At 47.6% G+C, this 19,354-nt stretch overlaps 1 protein-coding gene across 1 annotated transcript in view; it reads right to left on the bottom strand.

Annotated features, from left to right (window-relative positions):
* Window positions 1–19,354, bottom strand: part of inpp5a (inositol polyphosphate-5-phosphatase A) — a 127,830-nt gene that overhangs the window by 76,512 nt on the left and 31,964 nt on the right. Inside the window, exons 3-5 of the mRNA XM_084020902.1 lie at window positions 14,781–14,881; window positions 13,302–13,389; window positions 11,300–11,354 (exon numbers count right to left, since the gene is read on the bottom strand). Of these exons, the coding sequence (XP_083877028.1) occupies window positions 11,300–11,354; window positions 13,302–13,389; window positions 14,781–14,881 (244 nt within the window). The remainder of the gene's footprint in view (window positions 1–11,299; window positions 11,355–13,301; window positions 13,390–14,780; window positions 14,882–19,354) is intronic.

Raw genomic sequence — 19,354 nt, 5'->3', positions numbered from 1 at the left:
AGGTCTCCCTGCATTAATATAAATAAAGACATTTGATAAAAGCATTCGTGATCATCCCGATAATGGACATTATTTTATCCCGATCCCATCACGATCAGCAGTTTGTTCCTTTGACTTCTTAATATTGCTTCATATAACAGATTTAGGTGAATTACATAATGATACTATATCGATGCATCCATGTGCTCCATATTTTGACCCTGAACAGTGAGGTTCAGACAGCCAATCAGCTGCTCCGACCCACAACTAAAGATACAGACCCTCGGCCCTCCAGAAGCTGGTTCTGATCCGAGATCAGTCTCAGAGAGGATTCGGTTCAGCTTCTGGAAAAAAATTCTTCATCTCAAGTTTTACCACAAAAAAAAGAGCGCATCGAAAAGTGATTTATTTTTCCTTTTTTCCCCTCCCTCCTTTTCAGAAATGTAATTAGGCAGTTAAAATTAAGAGCTTGAATTTAACTAAAAGAGCATAACATGAAATCTAATTAGAAAGCTCTTTAATGAGTTGGAAATTAGCTGCAGCACGGTGCACACAGGGCGCCATTGTGGCCTGATCTTGTGCAGGGACCCCGCCGGCTGGGTCACCCTTTGTGTTAGATTGGTTCCCACTTGTGAGGCATTACTCCCCGATTACGCTTCTCCACCATCGAGACGGCCAAACAGAAGGATGCACGCCGGCGGCGGCGAAGGCAAGGGCAACGAAACCCCAAAACGATGAGTGAGTGCAGTCGATAAACGTCTCCGAGTGTTTGCTCCGACAATCACAGGAGATGCCTTTTGGAGACAATACATCATAAGCCCCGCCCTCCGACAAAACGCCACGGCGGGTTTCATCAGGCGGCGGCGGCGGCTCTCCCGTATCAGCACGCCGCCCCTCATCAGCTGCAGCCCGTCTACCTCTGACCTCCACAACCTCACAGTGACTGCATTCATTTGCCTCAGAAAAATCAATCGGGCCGAGGAGACGGGGATCGGAGGAAGGCCCTCGTTATTGCGGTGGGCGGGACACGCCCTCTTTTATAGGTAATAGTTTAACAGGGGGAGGGGGGGGACAAAGGGATTGCTCATTCCCCCCCGACCCCCGCCGATGAGTCACTCCAAACAAACTTCCACTCTATGGTTTAACGTCGTTACAGAACGAGGCATCGGAAACATTTTTTTTGTGATTTATTTGATTGTGAAATTGCGTCCGTGTTAAAATCACAAGGGATGGAAAAGCATGAGACTCATTTGTTTTGGGAGATGATCGGGGGTGCCGAGGTCTCGACAACGGGGGGGGGGGGGGGGGACAATGCATTCAGTCAAGGGCGAGAGAGAGCGAGAGAGAGAGAGGGCATATGACTGCAAATTCACAGCCATGTGGCCATGTTTCATTTTTTTGTCTATTTATACGCCGGTGAACGGAACAAGCCTCGCAAACATTCCACCCCCCAAAAATCAGATTAGGAAAATTATGAGCCCTTTAATTAAGCAGCTGTTTCACCCGAAACAAATAAAGAGCTTGGGCTTCCTATTTCCTAATGAGGAGCGAGTGAAAGATGATTAAATAACCCAACAAATGTGCTTCAGGGGCTATTAATACGTAGCGAGGGACGTAAACACACACATTTACAGTAGTGTGTAGGTATGATGGGTAAAGGGGGAGGGTGTGTGTGTGTGGGGGGGGGGGGGGGGGTGTGTGTGTGTGTGTGTGTGGGGGGGGGGGGGGTGATAGAGTGTGTGTGTGTTTAAAACGGCCTATGTGTTTAAAATGTGCTGCACAATACCTGCTAATTCTATTAAGTGCCTCTAGTGCGGCGGTGGATGTAAATGGACGGTTGACTAAACAATGCAGGAGCATTAGAATAAGGTGATTGGATGACGGAGCTGAGGGGGGGGGGGGGTACCTCGGGCCGTGCCAAGTCCATTACGTGTATTGGAGACATCTTGATATCCGTCATGGGGGAGTCGTGGAGAGAGAGAAGCTGGTTGTTGTTGTGTTTAGCCTTCATCGCCAAGATGGTCCAGGTGTACATAATGCAATCAACCCCCCCCCCCTACTTTCAATCTGCTCCGGGACCTTTGGGATGTTTTTTAGGAAACGCCGGGAGAGCGACTGGCTCAAGGGCGAGCGTACTTCTGGTTTCCTGATTCCATGATGCGTACCTGTTTCCATAAATCACAGCTGACGCTGTTGACAGCCGCGAGTGGAGAACAACAAGGGAGGAGGCGATGAAGAGGAGACGAAGACGGTGAGTCACACTTCAGCCCGACACAACGGACGAAGAGCGATTCGTTCGGCTAACCGCGTTACATTATGATGCGTTCAGGCTCTATTCAGTAACAAATAGCATTGGGCGATGAAGTTAAATTAAGTTGGATGAACCCAGAGGACAATATATGTGGAAACACCCAACGACCTCCGGTTCTGAGAAGTGAAGCCAACGCTGGAGTGCCTTTCACCTGTCATTCTCTTTTCCTGGCCTTTTTAGCTGGATTGAAGAAGACTTGAAACTAGAGATTGAGACCATAAACTCATGTTTACAATGTTTACTGAGATAATGAGAGAAGTAGGACCATTTTCTCATAGACTTCTATAAAACCAGAGAGGAGTCGCCCCCTGGTGGCCAGCAGAGAGAAGTAGGACCATTTTCTCATAGACTTCTATACAACCAGAGAGGAGTCGCCCCCTGGTGGCCAGCAGAGAGAAGTAGGACCATTTTCTCATAGACTTCTATACAACCAGAGAGGAGTCGCCCCCTGGTGGCCAGCAGAGAGGAGTGCAAGGTTTAAGGCCCATCTTTATTCTTATGAGGCCTCTTCTCTCTAACAGCCAGCCATTAAAAGCACTCGTGTGATTGTTGGAGTGTGTTCATCGGAGACGGGTGTCAAGAGGTTGTTTCTACCTCCGTAATTACGCCACGACGTCGGCGCTGCAGGCGTTCCTTCAATCTGCGAGAAATCTCTGGGATTTGATGTAAAGATTCGTTATTAAGCAGCCGTGCGTGACTCCAGCGAGGAGATCAATCCCTCAGGAAAGCGTCGCCCTCTTCAGACGGACCGCTGAGCCGGGATGATCACGGACCGGCACACCACCAGGAGGGAGGGGGGTGTTTGGATTAACACCACCCAACGCCACTCCCTCCCCTTCTGTACATGATACCTGATTGAGGGGGTGAGGTGCTCCCAGAGGAGGGGATATATATATATATATATATATATATATATATAAATATATATACACTTAGGCAGAAGAAAAGGTCATGCAGCCCTGGATGTGGCAGGCAAACAGGCAGCGGGGGTCTGGGGGGCCCGGGGATGAATCACAGGAGAATTGGTGCATGGCAGTGAATGAATAACCCGCCATGGCTCCCCAAACCCCATTATTTCCCTCCTTCTCCAGCGGGGCCTGAAATTCATGTCTGCGCATGCTGCCAGTTCATTAGGGGGAGGATGTCATTCCTCTTCTGGGCTGCGGTAGGACAGGGCCCCAGGAGGACCCGGCCCTGTTTAATTCCACATCAACCGCTCCACTGAGGGCCTTAATCTCTGCTTGTGTGATCAATACTATATCAGTGTAAATTAAAATGACAATTTTAAAGTAATTAAGCCTGTTAATGCTCGATTCAAATGTCATTATTTGCACGAGGAGAAGCAGATGGTGTCTGGATGTGTAATGTGTGTGTGGAGAGTGTGTTTTTGAAGAGGTGGGTAAATTACGAGCCCATGTCCACAGTGACAGGTAAAAAACAAAAAAAAGCCTTTAACTGGCACGGCGTGATGTTGCCGCGGCGGCAGCCAAAAGGAGAGCTTAACAAAAGCAGATTAACTCTCCACCCATGCCGGCCCGGAGAGCGCTCCAATTTCAGAGGGACATAACCCAATTGGTGAAATCTGATTTGTACAAGCAAACCCAATTACAGCCATATTAGATGAGAAGTGGCAGGGAGAGAACGCCTGCCAAGGGAGTGGAGGGGGGGCTGCATAGGAGTGGAGGGACGGGGTAAAAAAAAGAAAAAGAAAAAGAAACGTTACACAATAAAAACGCACTTAACTATAGAATGAAGCCGAGCAGTAATTGTGTGATTGGATTATTTTTGTCTCCCTCCTTACTCTGCTTTTGAAAGGCTATTTAGAGTCATTGTTAGAGTGAAATAGATGGAGCCCAACGTTAACCTCGTCCCCCGGGTGTGTGTGTGTGTGTGTGTGTGTGTGTGTGTGTGTGTGTGTGTGTGTGTGTGTGTGTGTGTGTGTGTGTGTCCGGGCTCATGTGAAGTGAGGTGAAGTGTAAGTGAAAAGGAAATGAAATGATCACATTGTTGGGTTGTTATTACGACGGGCTCACAAGCCGCCGCCGCCGCTCGGACCGCGGTCACCAATTACACCACATCACGCCGGTGACCGGCCAATGGGAGGCCACGCAGCTTCTACTCCGGCTGTCACCTGACATCGTTAATTTTCACTTTCTTTCTTTATTATTCTTCCAACTCCAACCAACAGAAAGCTCGCTTCGACAGGAAACAGCTGAGAGGGAAAAGCTCGAATCTCACAGCTGCTAACAAGTCATGTGATTAAAAGGACTAAAAGGAACATTAAAAGTCGAGGTCAGACGTGGAACGTGTCCCGATGTTCCTCAGGGTGACGGAGGAAATCACCTGAAGGTGTCGATAACAACCGTCTGAATGCTAATAATTACCGAGACGCATCATCTTCACCACATAAAGGTACTAACTAGAACCATATCTGGGTCTTAGCCTCATTGGAGAACCACTGTTGGTCCCTGATAGAGCCTTCTGAGACCCTTAGAAGTTCTACTGGGAACCCTTTATATTCCAAAGGTTTCCTCTATATTGGGGGATGGGCTGGTTTTGCTTCCAAAAAAGTGTTTTTGAATGAAAGGGGTTCTTAAAAGGGGACTTGATGGAACAAAGCAAAGAACATTTTTTTTAAATCAAACGGTTCTGGGTAGGACCCGTTGGGAACCCTTATTCTAACAGTGCAGGTGCTCAGCATTTAGGATGCAATGAGCCGTCAAACTGAGGAATCTGAGTCTGCAACAGTCCAGCACAAACCCAGACCCCGTCCTGAGTGACGGCGCCCCATGAATTATTAAGACATGCCAATAGTGAACAGATAGAACGCGTCCCGGCTGAAAAACAAGGGAACCTGTGGGTATTTAATGAGCGGGCCGGCTGCTCCCGTGCATGCCTGATCGCGTGGGGTAAAGGACCCCCGGGGCGGCTTATGGTTCGCGTCCAAGCCGTCCGATCCATCACGCCGTCTGTTGGCTGGTGTTTTCTTTTTTGCACAGCCGGCCCTTATTAATTATCAGCTCGTTTGGAAGGGGGGGGGGGGGGGGGGGTAGAGTGGGCGGTCCTCTGTGATCAATCGCTCCAAGAGAACTCTACAGAGGGTGATGAGGCCTGGTTTGTACCCATCAACCAGACTCCATTCAGAAAACCAGCGTTTTAACAGGAGTTATCTTGTGGTCTTGCAGACAGACCTAACAAAGCATGACTCAGCACTTTTTACTGATCACCATCATGATGGAGTTATTTCAGCATCCTTTACATCTGGTTATTGATATTAAATCACAGATCAATACTTGATTCTGGGTCCTCCAGCCCACGTGGGTCCTGCTAGATCCAGTGAATCCAGCTTGGTGAAATCCACCGAGCACCTCTGGATGATGTCATGATGATGTCATGAACCCAGACAGGACGGGGTCTGGTTTCCTGGTGGATCTGAGACTTCAACATGTAAAAGCAGTAATAGTGGTGATCCAGCCGTGATGGAGGAGACCTGGTAGGGGTCTACGTGGAGGAGACCTGGTTGGGGTCTACGTGGAGGAGACCTGGTTGGGGTCTACGTGGAGGAGACCTGGTTGGGGTCTACGTGGAGATAAGCCCCGCCTCCTCTACTAAACTTTGCTGTTTGATGTGAACACAGCTGGCAGTAATAAACAATAAAACATACGGCTGTGTTTGAATCTGAATATGCACATGTGATGCATGTTGCAGGTCTTTGGAGGGTGGAGGTTCTTGAGTGGTTGCGGGTCTCCCCTCCTCGGAGAGCCGGACTGTGAGAGCTGCTCAATAGACAAGAGGATTATGGAAATCCCAGCTGAGAGATTAGCTAATGGGAGTATAATGGCCAGCGACTGCCGGGTCAGCTGGGCCATGCAGATGAAGCAGCGGCGGAGGGATCGATCCGTACGGGGCCAAAGTGTGCACACAGACAGGCAGGCAGGGCGAACAGGCAGGGCGACAGGCCCGGAGCCAGCAGACAGGAGTGAGCTTTCAGCAGGACGACCCACCACCAGGTGGGGGGGGGGGGCCTCGCCAGCTCCAGGCCTTCGCTCGCTCTCACTGATGTCATCAGTCAGCGTGTGATTCCTCCCACAACGACCCGGCTCTCATCCCCGCCGACACAGCACCGAGACCGGGACGCTGCCCCCCCCCTCCACCCGCTCTCCCTCTGCGCTCCATCAAATATCTATTCATCCCCCCCCCCCCCCCCCCCCCCCGGAACAGAACAAACGTCCTTGTGGACAATCAATAAAAGCCGCCAGCAGGACAGCCAAGTATTACGACAGCATTTAGATTCACTAAGTAGTTTATTTTTCCTCGTGGACAATCTGACATCCGACCGTTTAGGATGTGCAGATATTAACCTCCCCCCATCACCCGCCCCACCCCCCCCCCCCCCCACGCTGCCGTCGTAAAACGCAATTGACTGGGACACGCGGCCGCCGTCATCATCAAACTAAATGGAACGCCGCCTCACTTATATATATCAGAATACCAATTTTGAGCGTGTCAAGAAAAATTTCAATTCCAGGTGGCCGAGGCGGCGTGGGGGGGGGGGGGGGGGGTGGGTTCATTCTCATTCCTAGCCTGCTCGCCGCGGGCCATCCATCAGGACCCCGGAGCAGAGGACGCCTCCCGCCTGCTCACAAATGCATGGAGCAGGCAATAAAATTAACCTTGTGGCAATTGTTTTCCCACCTATTTGATGGCCCGGTGTCAGCTCATCTGTTACAGCGGGGACGGGAATAAAACAGTCAAAGCTGGGATGTGCTACAAATTATGACCAGGAGAGGGGGGGGGGGGCATTGAACAGAGCCGAGCTAATACCAGATTATGGAGTCAAAACCCGATCAATCAGCGTTAGAGAGGTGGAAGCTGGTTGATTTGCATCTGGGAACAATAAAAGAGCTCGTTGTGATGAAGACGAGCGGAGCAACAACACCGTCTTCATCACAGTCCAGCCTGCCGCCATCGCTGACCCCGCCCCCCTTTCACTGGGGGAGGGAGGGAGGGAAGAAAAATCCTTCAGAGGGTGTTTATTTTCTCTCAACACCCTCCCGAGCGATCAATATTTTTAATTTGGGTCCGAGTTATTATTTTTCACATCACTGCCGGGGAGCAGAGTAAAGTGGCTCATATTTTAGCACTAAAAAGATCGATATGACAGGCTCACCTTCACTCTGCCCCCCCCAGCTCGGTGGCGGGGGGCCGCACATCATAATGGACGGTGGCGAGGTACAACCGGCCCGCCTCATGCTGGAATCACATCATTATCTGTGGCTGGAGACCCCCCCCCCCCAACAGGACAACAACACCTCCATCTACAGCACAACCCATTCCCTCCCCTCGGTCCACACACACACACACACACACACTCACACACTCACACACACACACACACACACACACACACACACACACACACACACACACACACTCACACACTCACACACACTCACACACACACACACACACACACACACACGCACACACACACACACACACACACACACACACACACACACACACACACACACACACACACACACACAGTAAACACTTTATCAGGCCGCCGTTTAAGAAGCTCCTGATCCAGGAGGGCAAACAGGCTCCGCCCCCTCCCCTCCACCCCTTTACACCATCTATTAATTATATCTACATTTTCAGTCAAAAATATTTTCACACGGGGAAAGCCCACTCTCTCCCCTCATAACTCACGTCTGATGGCAGATTCATTGATTGTCGCTCAACCCCGTGTCCTGTGTGTGTGTGTGTGTGTGTGTGTGTGTGTTTCATCAGTGTTTATTCATCTTTGTCACTCTATATATATACACACGTGTGTGTGTGTGTGTGCACTTATGTCGGCCTGAGCGTATGAGTGATGGCGGTGGAGAGTTATGGCCGGCTGTATTACGGCGCTGACATCTACTCCGTTCAAGTGTTCTCCTCGCCGTATTGAAATAGGAGCCCTAAAGATTTAGTTAGCAATATTTTAACCTGCTTCTACGGCCGGCGGCTCTTTAACAGACGGAGGAGGGACGCTGCTCTCGCTAGTTAACCTCTCCGTGTAAAACCAACACACTTGGACTCGGAGACCATGTGACCCCACTCTCCCCGGAAAGGAAGCGCTGCTTTTGTTTCATCGTTAAAATCAGGTGATATAGGACGCAGTTAGGAGAACTAAATACATGTGATATAAAAGGTGAGAGCAGCTGATGACTGCATTACCGAGCCGAGCCTGCAGGAGGATTAAGGACTCACAGGTCAGGTGATGTTTCTGTACCTCGCAGACAAACCACGACGATGCATCAGGACCACCGGAGGAAAAAATAAATAAACGGAGCCGACGCAGGGGGGCAATATTCAGAGAGAAAAGGGGCAAATTTGCGGATTTATTGTGAGGCTAACAACTGGCATTTAAGATGCTAGCGGTAGCTTTCACTTGTTGTCATAGCAACGGCAAATGACAACAAGTGAAAGCTACAGCTACCATCTTAGCCCAACCTCCCCGATCAATAAACACCCATAAGATGACATCATATAAATAACAGTAACAATAAGCATCAACATCATCACCCTAAGAACCTTAACGAGGTGATGTCACACGTTGGGATGATTCATTACAAACATAATATTTTTGCCACTCTATTCTTCGGATTATTGCCCGATCTGTCGGCTCCGTTTTTTCCCGAATAAAAATACGCCGTGGTACAAACCAGCTCTAGATAATTAAAGGAGTCTGTTCTGTACTCGACAAGTTCACTTTTCCTCAAACATCTGCTTCACAGAGAGAAAAAATAAAACACTAAACTGAATGAAAAAAAACATAAACGGCAAGATTAAAATAATATAAAACCAAAAAAAATTATGAAAAACAAATAAATAAGCAAGATAAAATCAAGATATGCTTTCCTATAAAAAGAAATAACTTGTAAAAAAATAAAAAAAATTACGATAATCATCCAAACGTGCTTAAAGCTCTTAAAATAGCACTAAAACATAACTGGCATCAATTTTTGACAGTTTTGACAGATAAACCCAAAAATCTTAAATTAGATGATCATGAATCACATCCTGTATTTTAAAATCCGGCTTCTTCAAATAACTCGTGATGATATTTATGATTATTCCCGATAACGTAAATTCACCACGATGAACTTATTGAACTTACGATGAAGTTATTTTCTTAATTGTGATAAAATCCCAAATCATGTCTAATCTCTTATTATTATTATTATTATTATTATTATTATTATTATTATTATTATTATTATTATTATTATTATTAATAAAAAATATGTATAACGAGCATCTTCAGGCATAAACTCAAATGTTTCTGTTTGCTGTAAACTCATCTATATCTGCTGGAAACAGCTGACTCTCTCTGATCATCCACCTTTATTAAAACTATTTCCTGTTGCGTTTAGTGTTGGCTGATCTGAAGAGGGTTTTATTAAGTGTGAAGGGAGAAGAAGCAGCGACGGGACGCCCGACTGTCGCCTGCTTTTCATAGCGAGTCCATTACCGCCGGCAGCTTGTGAACGCTCCACAATAAGATACTCACGCCGCCATAATGAAATCAAAGCGCTGCAGACAGCTCGCTTTGAACCTCCAGCAACCCCAGTGTTTCAGACACAAATTGGTCGGGACAAAGTGCTCGTGTACGATAACGCCGTCTCTCAGAGTACACACACACACACACACACACACACACACACACACACACACACACACACACACACACACAGGTAGAAGGATATGGCGGTGTCCTGTCAAGCCACAGAGGCTGATTTATCCGCCGCCGCTCTCATCCCGTCCTGCAGACCAGACATGAGAGATGCCTTTAATTCCCCATTAAAATGCCCTGGAACAACCGAGGTGTGTGTGTGTGTGTGTATGTGTGTGTGTGTATGTGGACAGCTTGATTAGGCCGTATGACAGTGTGTGTGTGTGTGTGTGTGTGTGTGTGTGTGTGTGTGTTTGCAGGCGTTTCCGTTAAGTCGTACGGACGCCGGTGTGTGTCAGGAAGAGGTGACATCGCTCCACATGACAGGGGGGGGGGGGGGCGCCATAAATATTAATGGCTGAGAACAAGTGGATTGGGAGTTGAGTTATCAGGGCGGGCCCCCCCCCCTCCCCTCCTAATTGACATTTTACCTGCTGTATACCTTAACAGGGCCGTAAAACAGCGGCGGAGGGGGGCCTGAGCTCGGCCGTGGAGGGGGGGAGGGGAGGGGCCGGACAACACCACAAAACTTTCACACTAGAAGACATTATTGTCATGTTTGTTACTATAATTAAAAGTCTTCAAGGCTGAATATTTTCTCTATTCAACAAATTGAAACAACATAATCAGTTTTGCTCGAAACGAAACTTAAAAATGAACGAAAACCAGCAGAAATTATTCTCTTTTCTTGTTTGGTTTTTGTGCTTTTTTAGCTTAAAAAGTTCATCTATCGGATCTCGTCTCCGTCGTAAACGACCCCCCCGGCCTTCACAGCTACGTCACTGCTCATCCACCTGAAACCACACACACAGCGGGACGCTCAGGGGCTCAGAACATTACACATGATCTGAAAACTGACAGGCGGGGCAGACGTCAAACAATTATCCCCGGAGTCTCTTCATATTTGCCGTTGCCAAGATTTCAATAATGGCATCTAGAACCCCCCCTTCTGCTTCACATGGAGGAGCACAAACAAAAAACACAACAAGAAGGTTAATCTACAGACAAACGCCATTAAACAAACCGCGGCGGCGGCGGGATGTATGAGCAGGAAGTGCAGATAATGAGGTTTCCCCGAAAGGCCAGCGTTTGTAATATCTCTTTGAAAAGAGCAAACTGACTCGCCGGCAAACGTGATTTATGAGCGGCTTCTTGTGGAGGAGCGGCGAAGCGTGGCGGCAACGCCGACATCACGGAGGAGCTCAGTACGTATCTGGACCCGGGTTCTCCGGATCCTGGTCTCCCCGGAGAACCGGCATCGGATATACCTGTCTATACCAGCGGACATAAGGAGGTGAAGAGCACCTGGACCTGGACCTGGACCTGGGTATCTGGCTCCACCTAGAGGCCACATACGAGATGACAAGGAGGTTCACCTCCCTTCAAACCAGACAGAGCCAACCTGTCTGTCTCTACGTGTCTCCCTGTGATAGACTGGTTACCTGTCTGTCTCTACGTGTCTCCCTGTGATAGACTGGTTACCTGTCTGTCTCTACATGTCTCCCTGTGATGGACTGGTTACCTGTCTGTCTCTACATGTCAGCCCTGTGATAGACTGGTTACCTGTCTGTCTCTACATGTCAGCCCTGTGATAGACTGGTTACCTGTCTGTCTCTACATGTCAGCCCTGTGATAGACTGGTTACCTGTCTGTCTCTACATGTCTCCCTGTGATAGACTGGTTACCTGTCTGTCTCTACATGTCTCCCTGTGATAGACCGGTTACCTGTCTGTCTCTACATGTCAGCCCTGGGATAGACTGGTTACCTGTCTGTCTCTACATGTCTCCCTGTGATAGACTGGTTACCTGTCTGTCTCTACATGTCTCCCTGTGATAGACTGGTTACCTGTCTGTCTCTACATGTCAGCCCTGTGATAGACTGGTTACCTGTCTGTCTCTACATGTCGTGATAGACTGGTTACCTGTCTGTCTCTACATGTCTCCCTGTGATAGACTGGTTACCTGTCTGTCTCTACATGTCTCACTGTGATAGACTGGTTACCTGTCTGTCTCTACATGTCTCCCTGTGATAGACTGGTTACCTGTCTGTCTCTACATGTCTCCCTGTGATAGACTGGTTACCTGTCTGTCTCTACATGTCTCCCTGTGATAGACTGGTTACCTGTCTGTCTCTACATGTCTCCCTGTGATAGACTGGTTACCTGTCTGTCTCTACATGTCTCCCTGTGATAGACTGGTTACCTGTCTGTCTCTACATGTCTCCCTGTGATAGACCGGTTACCTGTCTGTCTCTACATGTCAGCCCTGTGATAGACTGGTTACCTGTCTGTCTCTACATGTCATATTATATTAGATGAACAGAAACTAAAATTGAAACATGCTACAAACAAAATTCCCTGATATTCCCTGATATTCCAGGTATTCCCTGATATTCCCTGATATTCCAGGTATTCCAGGTATTCCCTGACCCATGGGAAGCCTGTGTACTCGACTAATCGATGAGCAGTTCTTTAATCTTTAAACTAATCAGTCCAATCATCAAGTTTTCTCTTTTACAGTTTTACTACTCGGAGCACAACGTGTCCTTGAATAATGAGCTGTACTCTTTTTAAATGAATACTTCTTTACTGTACTTTACTTTATCTGTACTCCACTTGAGTATAAATATTTCTGACAACCTTGTACTTTTCCTCCCTACATGTTAAAACTAATATCTGTACTTCCTACTCCTCACATTTTCAAACTAGATGTGTTGCTTTAGTTTTAATACATTTGAGGAGAGTATTTGTTTCTTATTAATACGACAAGAGTTTCAGTTAAACTAGCAAAACAACAGCCAGTAGAAATACTTTTACTTTCTACTTTGAGTACATGTCAGATTGTGTACTATACACTTTTACTTGAGTAAAGAAGTTGGTACTTGGAATTGCTTCTTCTGCACAGCTGCTGCCCAAATTAACTCCAAGTATCTACTGCCATCTCGTGGCCATCTGCTGTTACTACACGGAGGGGAAGTAGAGGTCTGTTGTACTTTAAACATTTACTCCAATCAATCAAGCTAACGATCAGACGGACGATCCAACAGATCTGCAGCTCATCTCAGTTTGAGCGCTGCGTTCTTGAAATAAACTCGTGGGAAGTCATAACACCTGGTGCAAGCACAAACTACACAGGTTCAAATCCCACCGCTGGGGAGCTGATAGAATGTCTGATCAGTCCCGAGTTAAAGCTAAACATCTCATCCCTCATTCATCACATTCCAGGAGCTCCTGTCTCCTTCCACCTGGAACCTGAACGCACCACGACGACGCCTCAAACAGCACTTACTGTGAAATGCTCCTGGGATTTGTAGTTCTCATCGAGGTAGACGCGGGCTCTGCTGAACTCCCTCATGGCATCGCTGGACAACAGCTCTCTGATGGACACACACGCACACACACACACACACACACACACACACACACAGCAAAGGTCAATCAAAAGCAGCTTCAAGTTGAACCACATTAAATATATCATTTATATGTTATAAAACATATTAAGGCATATTCCTTTTCAAAGGAGACACTAAAAAACTAATCATTAATATTAAAAGATACATTATATTATTATTTACATTCAGAAAATTATTTTTTGTCTGCATAAATCCGGAAATAGTGATTTTAAACAGCCATTCAAACATATTTCCAGCATGTTTGTTTGGATTTAAATGTCACCTATGAAGTATGTGAATCTGATATGATCCATAAAAACCTTCAGGATGTAGAAGAGAATGAAACTGGAGAGTTTGGTGGATATAAGAGCTGCTGGTTAACGGCCTTTAAAACATCCACTCATGTGTCTGAGTATTTTATTTTATGGGTGTATTCTGTATTTGTCCATCTACTGTAAAAAACGTTCATTAAGACACTTATGTTGGAGTATTACAGGTTATGTTTAAATATTAAAAATAGGCATTATCTAATATTAACTTTTAATTCATGTAGGAGAAATCAACAAAAGACAAAGCAGTCAAATAAACAGCTGAATGTGTAGTTTGGATGTTTTCTCTTCTGGAAACCAGGTTGTTTATTTGTGATGCACAGCTGCGATGCGGCCAGCGGGGGGCGCCTTCCCCCAGTTTAAAACAGACGCCTGCCTTTCTCTAAACCCGAGGTCTTCAACGTTTTCAGACCAAGGACCCCCACGGCCTATAGAGACCTGGTGGAGGGACCCCCAAGGCCTATAGAGACCTGGTGGAGGGACCCCCACGGCCTATAGAGACCTGGTGGAGGGACCCCCAAGGCCTATAGAGACCTGGTGGAGGGACCCCCACGGCCTATAGAGACCTGGTGGAGGGACCCCCACGGCCTATAGAGACCTGGTGGAGGGACCCCCAAGGCCTATAGAGACCTGGTGGAGGGACCCCCACGGCCTATAGAGACCTGGTGGAGGGACCCCCTATTACATATCATATAATGTTCCTTATTAAACAATAGTAATGTGTAGTGCAGCCTGTAGTTCATGTATAACAGGACTTTGTAATCATGTATTTATACAATGCTAAGACATTAAAAATAATAATTGTTGACAGATTCATATTTTAATTCTATTTCATCACAATTTCTCAACATAATATTAAACAAACAGGAAGATTTATATTTGCTTATTATAGGTTGTATTCATGTTAAGGTGGATTTTTGGACATATTTTAAATTTTGGAAGAAAAAAAGTTTGGGATGAAATAATTTCGGGGGGCCCTGCAGTAACTCTGCGGAGCCACTAGGGGGATGAAGATGCTCCACACCAACAACCAGCAGCAACACTCACTTGACGAAGCTGTCCACGTGCGACATGGACGCCTCGTAGTTCTTGCCTCCGACCTCCTGACAGTGGACCGCCAGGAAGTGAGGCTTGTGTGACTGCACCGTCTGGAAGGAGAGCAGCGAAACAACAGGATTAATATTATTAATATTATTATTATTAATATTATTATTACCATTCAGCAGAAACAAACAAAGTGGAAGTATTCAAGTCCAATGAGTGGAGGCCTCCTCGCCGCTCCTCCCTCGGGACGTTCGGTAGTTATGGAATGGACCACCGGAGGAAAATAGGGGGTATGTCTTAATATTCTTTGTTGGAGCAGATGTTCGTCACGCGATGTTCTTGATGTGAAATATTAATAACTGACCACTCGTCTCTCTATATTTGTGATGTGACATATTGACTTGATAAATTGTTCGTATTAATTCTGCCATGTCGATGCCGGGTCATGTGAAAATAAATCATAACGCTGGAGGGTTTATGCATAAAGAGATCAGAGGTCTGAAAATCCCTCCGGTGGGTCTAAAAACAAACAACCAACCGTCCCGAACTCAACCTGCGACGCCGCCGTGTTCACGGCGAAGATGAAGTGCCTCGCTAATGTAGCGGGAGGCACTTAGCGGACTTGTTCCACGCAGCCCGCCCTCACCGGGTCACGGCGTCGTCGCACGGCGGCGTTGCACGGCGGCGTTGCACGGCGGCGTCGCACGGCGGCGTTGCACGGCGGCGTCGCACGGCGGCGTTGCACGGCGGCGTCGCACGCCAACGCTTGTTCCCGCCAACGCTTGTTCCCGCCATCATTGCTCACGTTATAGCGATGATGGCGGGAACGCTCGTTAGCACGGGCATGACGCCAACATCAACCTGCATGTCTGTAATTAGTGGCCGAGATTCACTCCTGTCGAGTCACATGACCCGGCGTTTCCTTTGAAGTGGCGAGGTGTTTGTGAGCAGCCTGTCAGGCGTGTTCAAGGCCGGCTGACCTCTAATGGAAAAATCAATATGGCGGAGGGATTTACAGCACTCAGTAGCACTCAGGGAGGGGGGGGGGGGGGGGTGGGTATGGATGGCGGGCGGGGACATACATCAACGTCTCCGGGAGAAGGTGGGGGGGCAAATAGTCCCTGGACCCAAACGGGGCCCCGCTGCTACTCCTCCAGCTCCTCGGACTGCAGGCCCGATCAAATAAAAGTAATGTATGGCAATAACACTATGGATTTCCCATCAACCTATGGCTCGTCACTTAGCCCGCCGACCCGCGGCCGCCGCTCAAACCCGGAGAGATTAGTGGACCTATCAGCTAAAGGTCACACGCTCAAGGAGGTGTGTGTGTGTGTGTGTGTGTGTGTGTGTGTGTGTGTGTGTGTGTGTGTGTGTGTGTGTGTGTTAATTCTATTTGTCTTTCCAGGCTGTAAATCCGGCGTCCATGTTGGCAAACACGCAGCATCCAGGTGGTAATCTCATTACAGCGCTGGGCGACGCCAAACTGGCGAGCTCCGGCCAAGACGGACCTGAGGCCGAGGACCAATTAAAACACAGAGAGAGGTGGCGCCGTTAACGAGACGCTCCGAGTCGGAATATTGACTCACGTCAAATATCGTGTCCATAAAACGTGTTTTTACGACGGGCGACGACAGCCGTGGCTTCTGTAAACGACCGTCGGACGCCGGCGGCGGCGGCGGGGGGGAGACTCAACACGGCAAGGACATTTGATGTGGAGGCGTGTCCTCTCGTTTCTCAGGTTCCCGTTTCGTTTATCGGAGTCAAGTCCAATCGTTCACTCGGTGATGATGGCGACGACCCAGAATGCTCCTGGTTGTGGATTCTCGTGTCCAAAATCACCCAAGACTCACTTTTAGTGAGTTCACCGCGTTGTAGTGCTTCTCTGAATTATAATTATAATTATTTAATGAACATCATGCTGGATTGTAGAAGACTTGAAACTAGAGATTGAGACCATAAACTCATGTTTACAATGTTTACTGAGATAATACATCAAGAGAGAAGTAGGACCATTTTCTCATAGACTTCTATACAACCAGAGAGGAGTCGCCCCCTGGTGGCCAGCAGAGAGAAGTAGGACCATTTTCTCATAGACTTCTATATAACCAGAGAGGAGTCGCCCCCTGGTGGCCAGCAGAGAGAATGACAGTTTTAAGGCACACCAGGCTTCGGTATGATTAAAGCACATGGTTTGCTTTTGGTGCAAAAACTGATTTTAGTTTATTTTTGACAGATTAAAATTGAAGTCCTGTTTAATGTAATATGCTTTCAACATTTTAAATGTGTGTCTTTATAGTTTATTTCATCATAAAACTGGCGATGAGGTCAGAAGTGACACTGAGCACCAGATACTGCACAGAGGAGCCCTTTGATGAGGACTAATCAGAGATTTCATGGTCCCTGTTTGGAGGTGGGAAACACAGATTCTTTACTTATCTGTCCATGACTGTGGATTAATTCAGTTGAAACGGTCCGATAAAAATGATATGGGAAACGGTGCTCTGGGACATATTTTGTTGGATTAAGATCTCAGACGTGGAGGTCAGGGGTTCAGGATCCATACCCGGATTACAGACTCGGCTCTTTAAACAGCAAAAACAAGCAAAAACACAATGAACTATGTGATGACATTCAACACCGCGGGCCGGAAATTTACAAATCACAAGATCGCCGGCCGGTGACGATCCAGAGATGTTTCCGATGCAAATGGGCGGCGGTGGGATAATGAGATCGAGTGCGGTCGCGATGCAAAGCGCTTGTTTACGAGCACAGCAGCGACACCGGATTCCCCGTCCGACCCGGTCTATCCCACAGGCAAATCCTCTGCTTTGCTTATGTGGAAATGAGGATTCTCCCGATGCAGGACCTGATCTGACTCACCGGCACGACGTGTAAGGAAATGAGGAGCGAAGAAAAAGCCTTAGTCATGCCCCAAATATATACATAGTAACATAGATTGCTTTATCACCTCATTTAGTGTCATACGCTGCAATAAAACCAACCGAGGCTCAAAGCCCAATAATCACTCACAACTCGTTCATTAAGTAACTTGTGATCGCAACAATAAAGCCACTATGTTGAGTCCAGAACAACCCGTTTAACCGCCACGAAGCCTGCCGGACGGTTTCTGAGCTCTTTGATGGGATTAGTTTATTCATAGAGGTTCAGAACTCACGGAGGAAAAGATGAACGGTTTATTAACTTTGAGTTATTTATCACACGACGATTCCCTCTGAATCCTAAATGGAGGAACCAAATGTTGTTTCCTGGGTCTGTGGTCCCCCAGAGGTCTAGATAGTAGCTCACATGAGTCCAGAGACCAGACCAGACTATGTGGAGGAACCAGAGACTGTCTGTGGTCCCCCAGAGGTCTAGATAGTAGACCACATGAGTCCAGAGACCAGACCAGACCATGTGGAGGAACCAGAGACTGTCTGTGGTCCCCCAGAGGTCTAGATAGTAGCTCACATGAGTCCAGAGACCAGACCAGACTATGTGGAGGAACCAGAGACTGTCTGTGGTCCAAACAACAAGGTCTCTGCTGTATTTATGTCTAGATGACCTTATTTGGAGTGTTGATGGAGCAGCTACAATGTTAGCGTAGCCTAGCATCATCAACCAGACTCCATTCAGAAAACCAGCGTTTTAACAGGAGTTATCTTGTGGTCTTGCAGACAGACCTAACAAAGCATGACTCAGCACTTTTTACTGATCACCATCATGATGGAGTTATTTCAGCATCCTTTTCATCTGGTTATTGATATTAAATCACAGATCAATACTTTATTCTGGGTCCTCCAGCCCACGTGGGTCCTGCTTAGATCTTTACGCCTCTCAAAGTAACGCAGCATCAGCCAAAGTCAAAGAGTCAGATCAAACGTGGAGATGAACTGTGACCGAGGTGAGTGGAGAAGTGCAGGTAACAGCAGGCCTAACTCGCCCTGAGTCACCACCTCAGTGGAAGCCAGTTGAACAGCTTCTGTTTTCTGTTTATTTACCAGGATGTTAAATGGAACTCCTCTCGTTTTAATGCGTTTAAAAAAGAAAAGCTGTGTCGTTCCTTCACCAGCCGAGTGAGGAATGAAAGCAGGAGCCTGCATCGTTCTGCTGAAAGCTTTCCTGATGCTCCCGTACGACTGAAAGCTGATTCAGTGCGCTGGCTGTGACGCCAGAAGAGTTTCCTGTGTGAAACAGCAGCTGGATCGCTGCCAAGTCCACTCAAAGCAGAAGTCAAGACACTTTATTATTATAAGAAAAGGAGATAGGGTGCTTTTGGGCGTTTTTTTCTCCTCCTGCAGAGGAAGACGAACAGTAGCTTTCAGAGGTCATGACCTGAGGACACGTTGGGCCTGTTGTTAGCGTCGAGGGGGTCACGGCGAGCTAGCTGTGGCGTGGACGAGTTCAGAGTCTGATGCTCGTTTCCATGACGTCAGCCGGCAGCAGCACGGAGCTGGCATGAAGCTACAAGCCTGCCTGGTTCACACAGGGGCACCCCCCCCCCCCCTCTCTCTCTCTCCATGCATGCTCTCCTTCTCAACACACACACACACACACACACACACACACACACACACACA

Source organism: Eutrigla gurnardus (genome assembly GCF_963514095.1).
Source record: "Eutrigla gurnardus genome assembly, chromosome: 11".
NCBI lineage: Eukaryota > Metazoa > Chordata > Actinopteri > Perciformes > Triglidae > Eutrigla > Eutrigla gurnardus.
The sequence above is the reverse complement of the archived record's forward strand: the minus strand, read 5'-3'. Positions and strand labels throughout refer to the sequence as shown.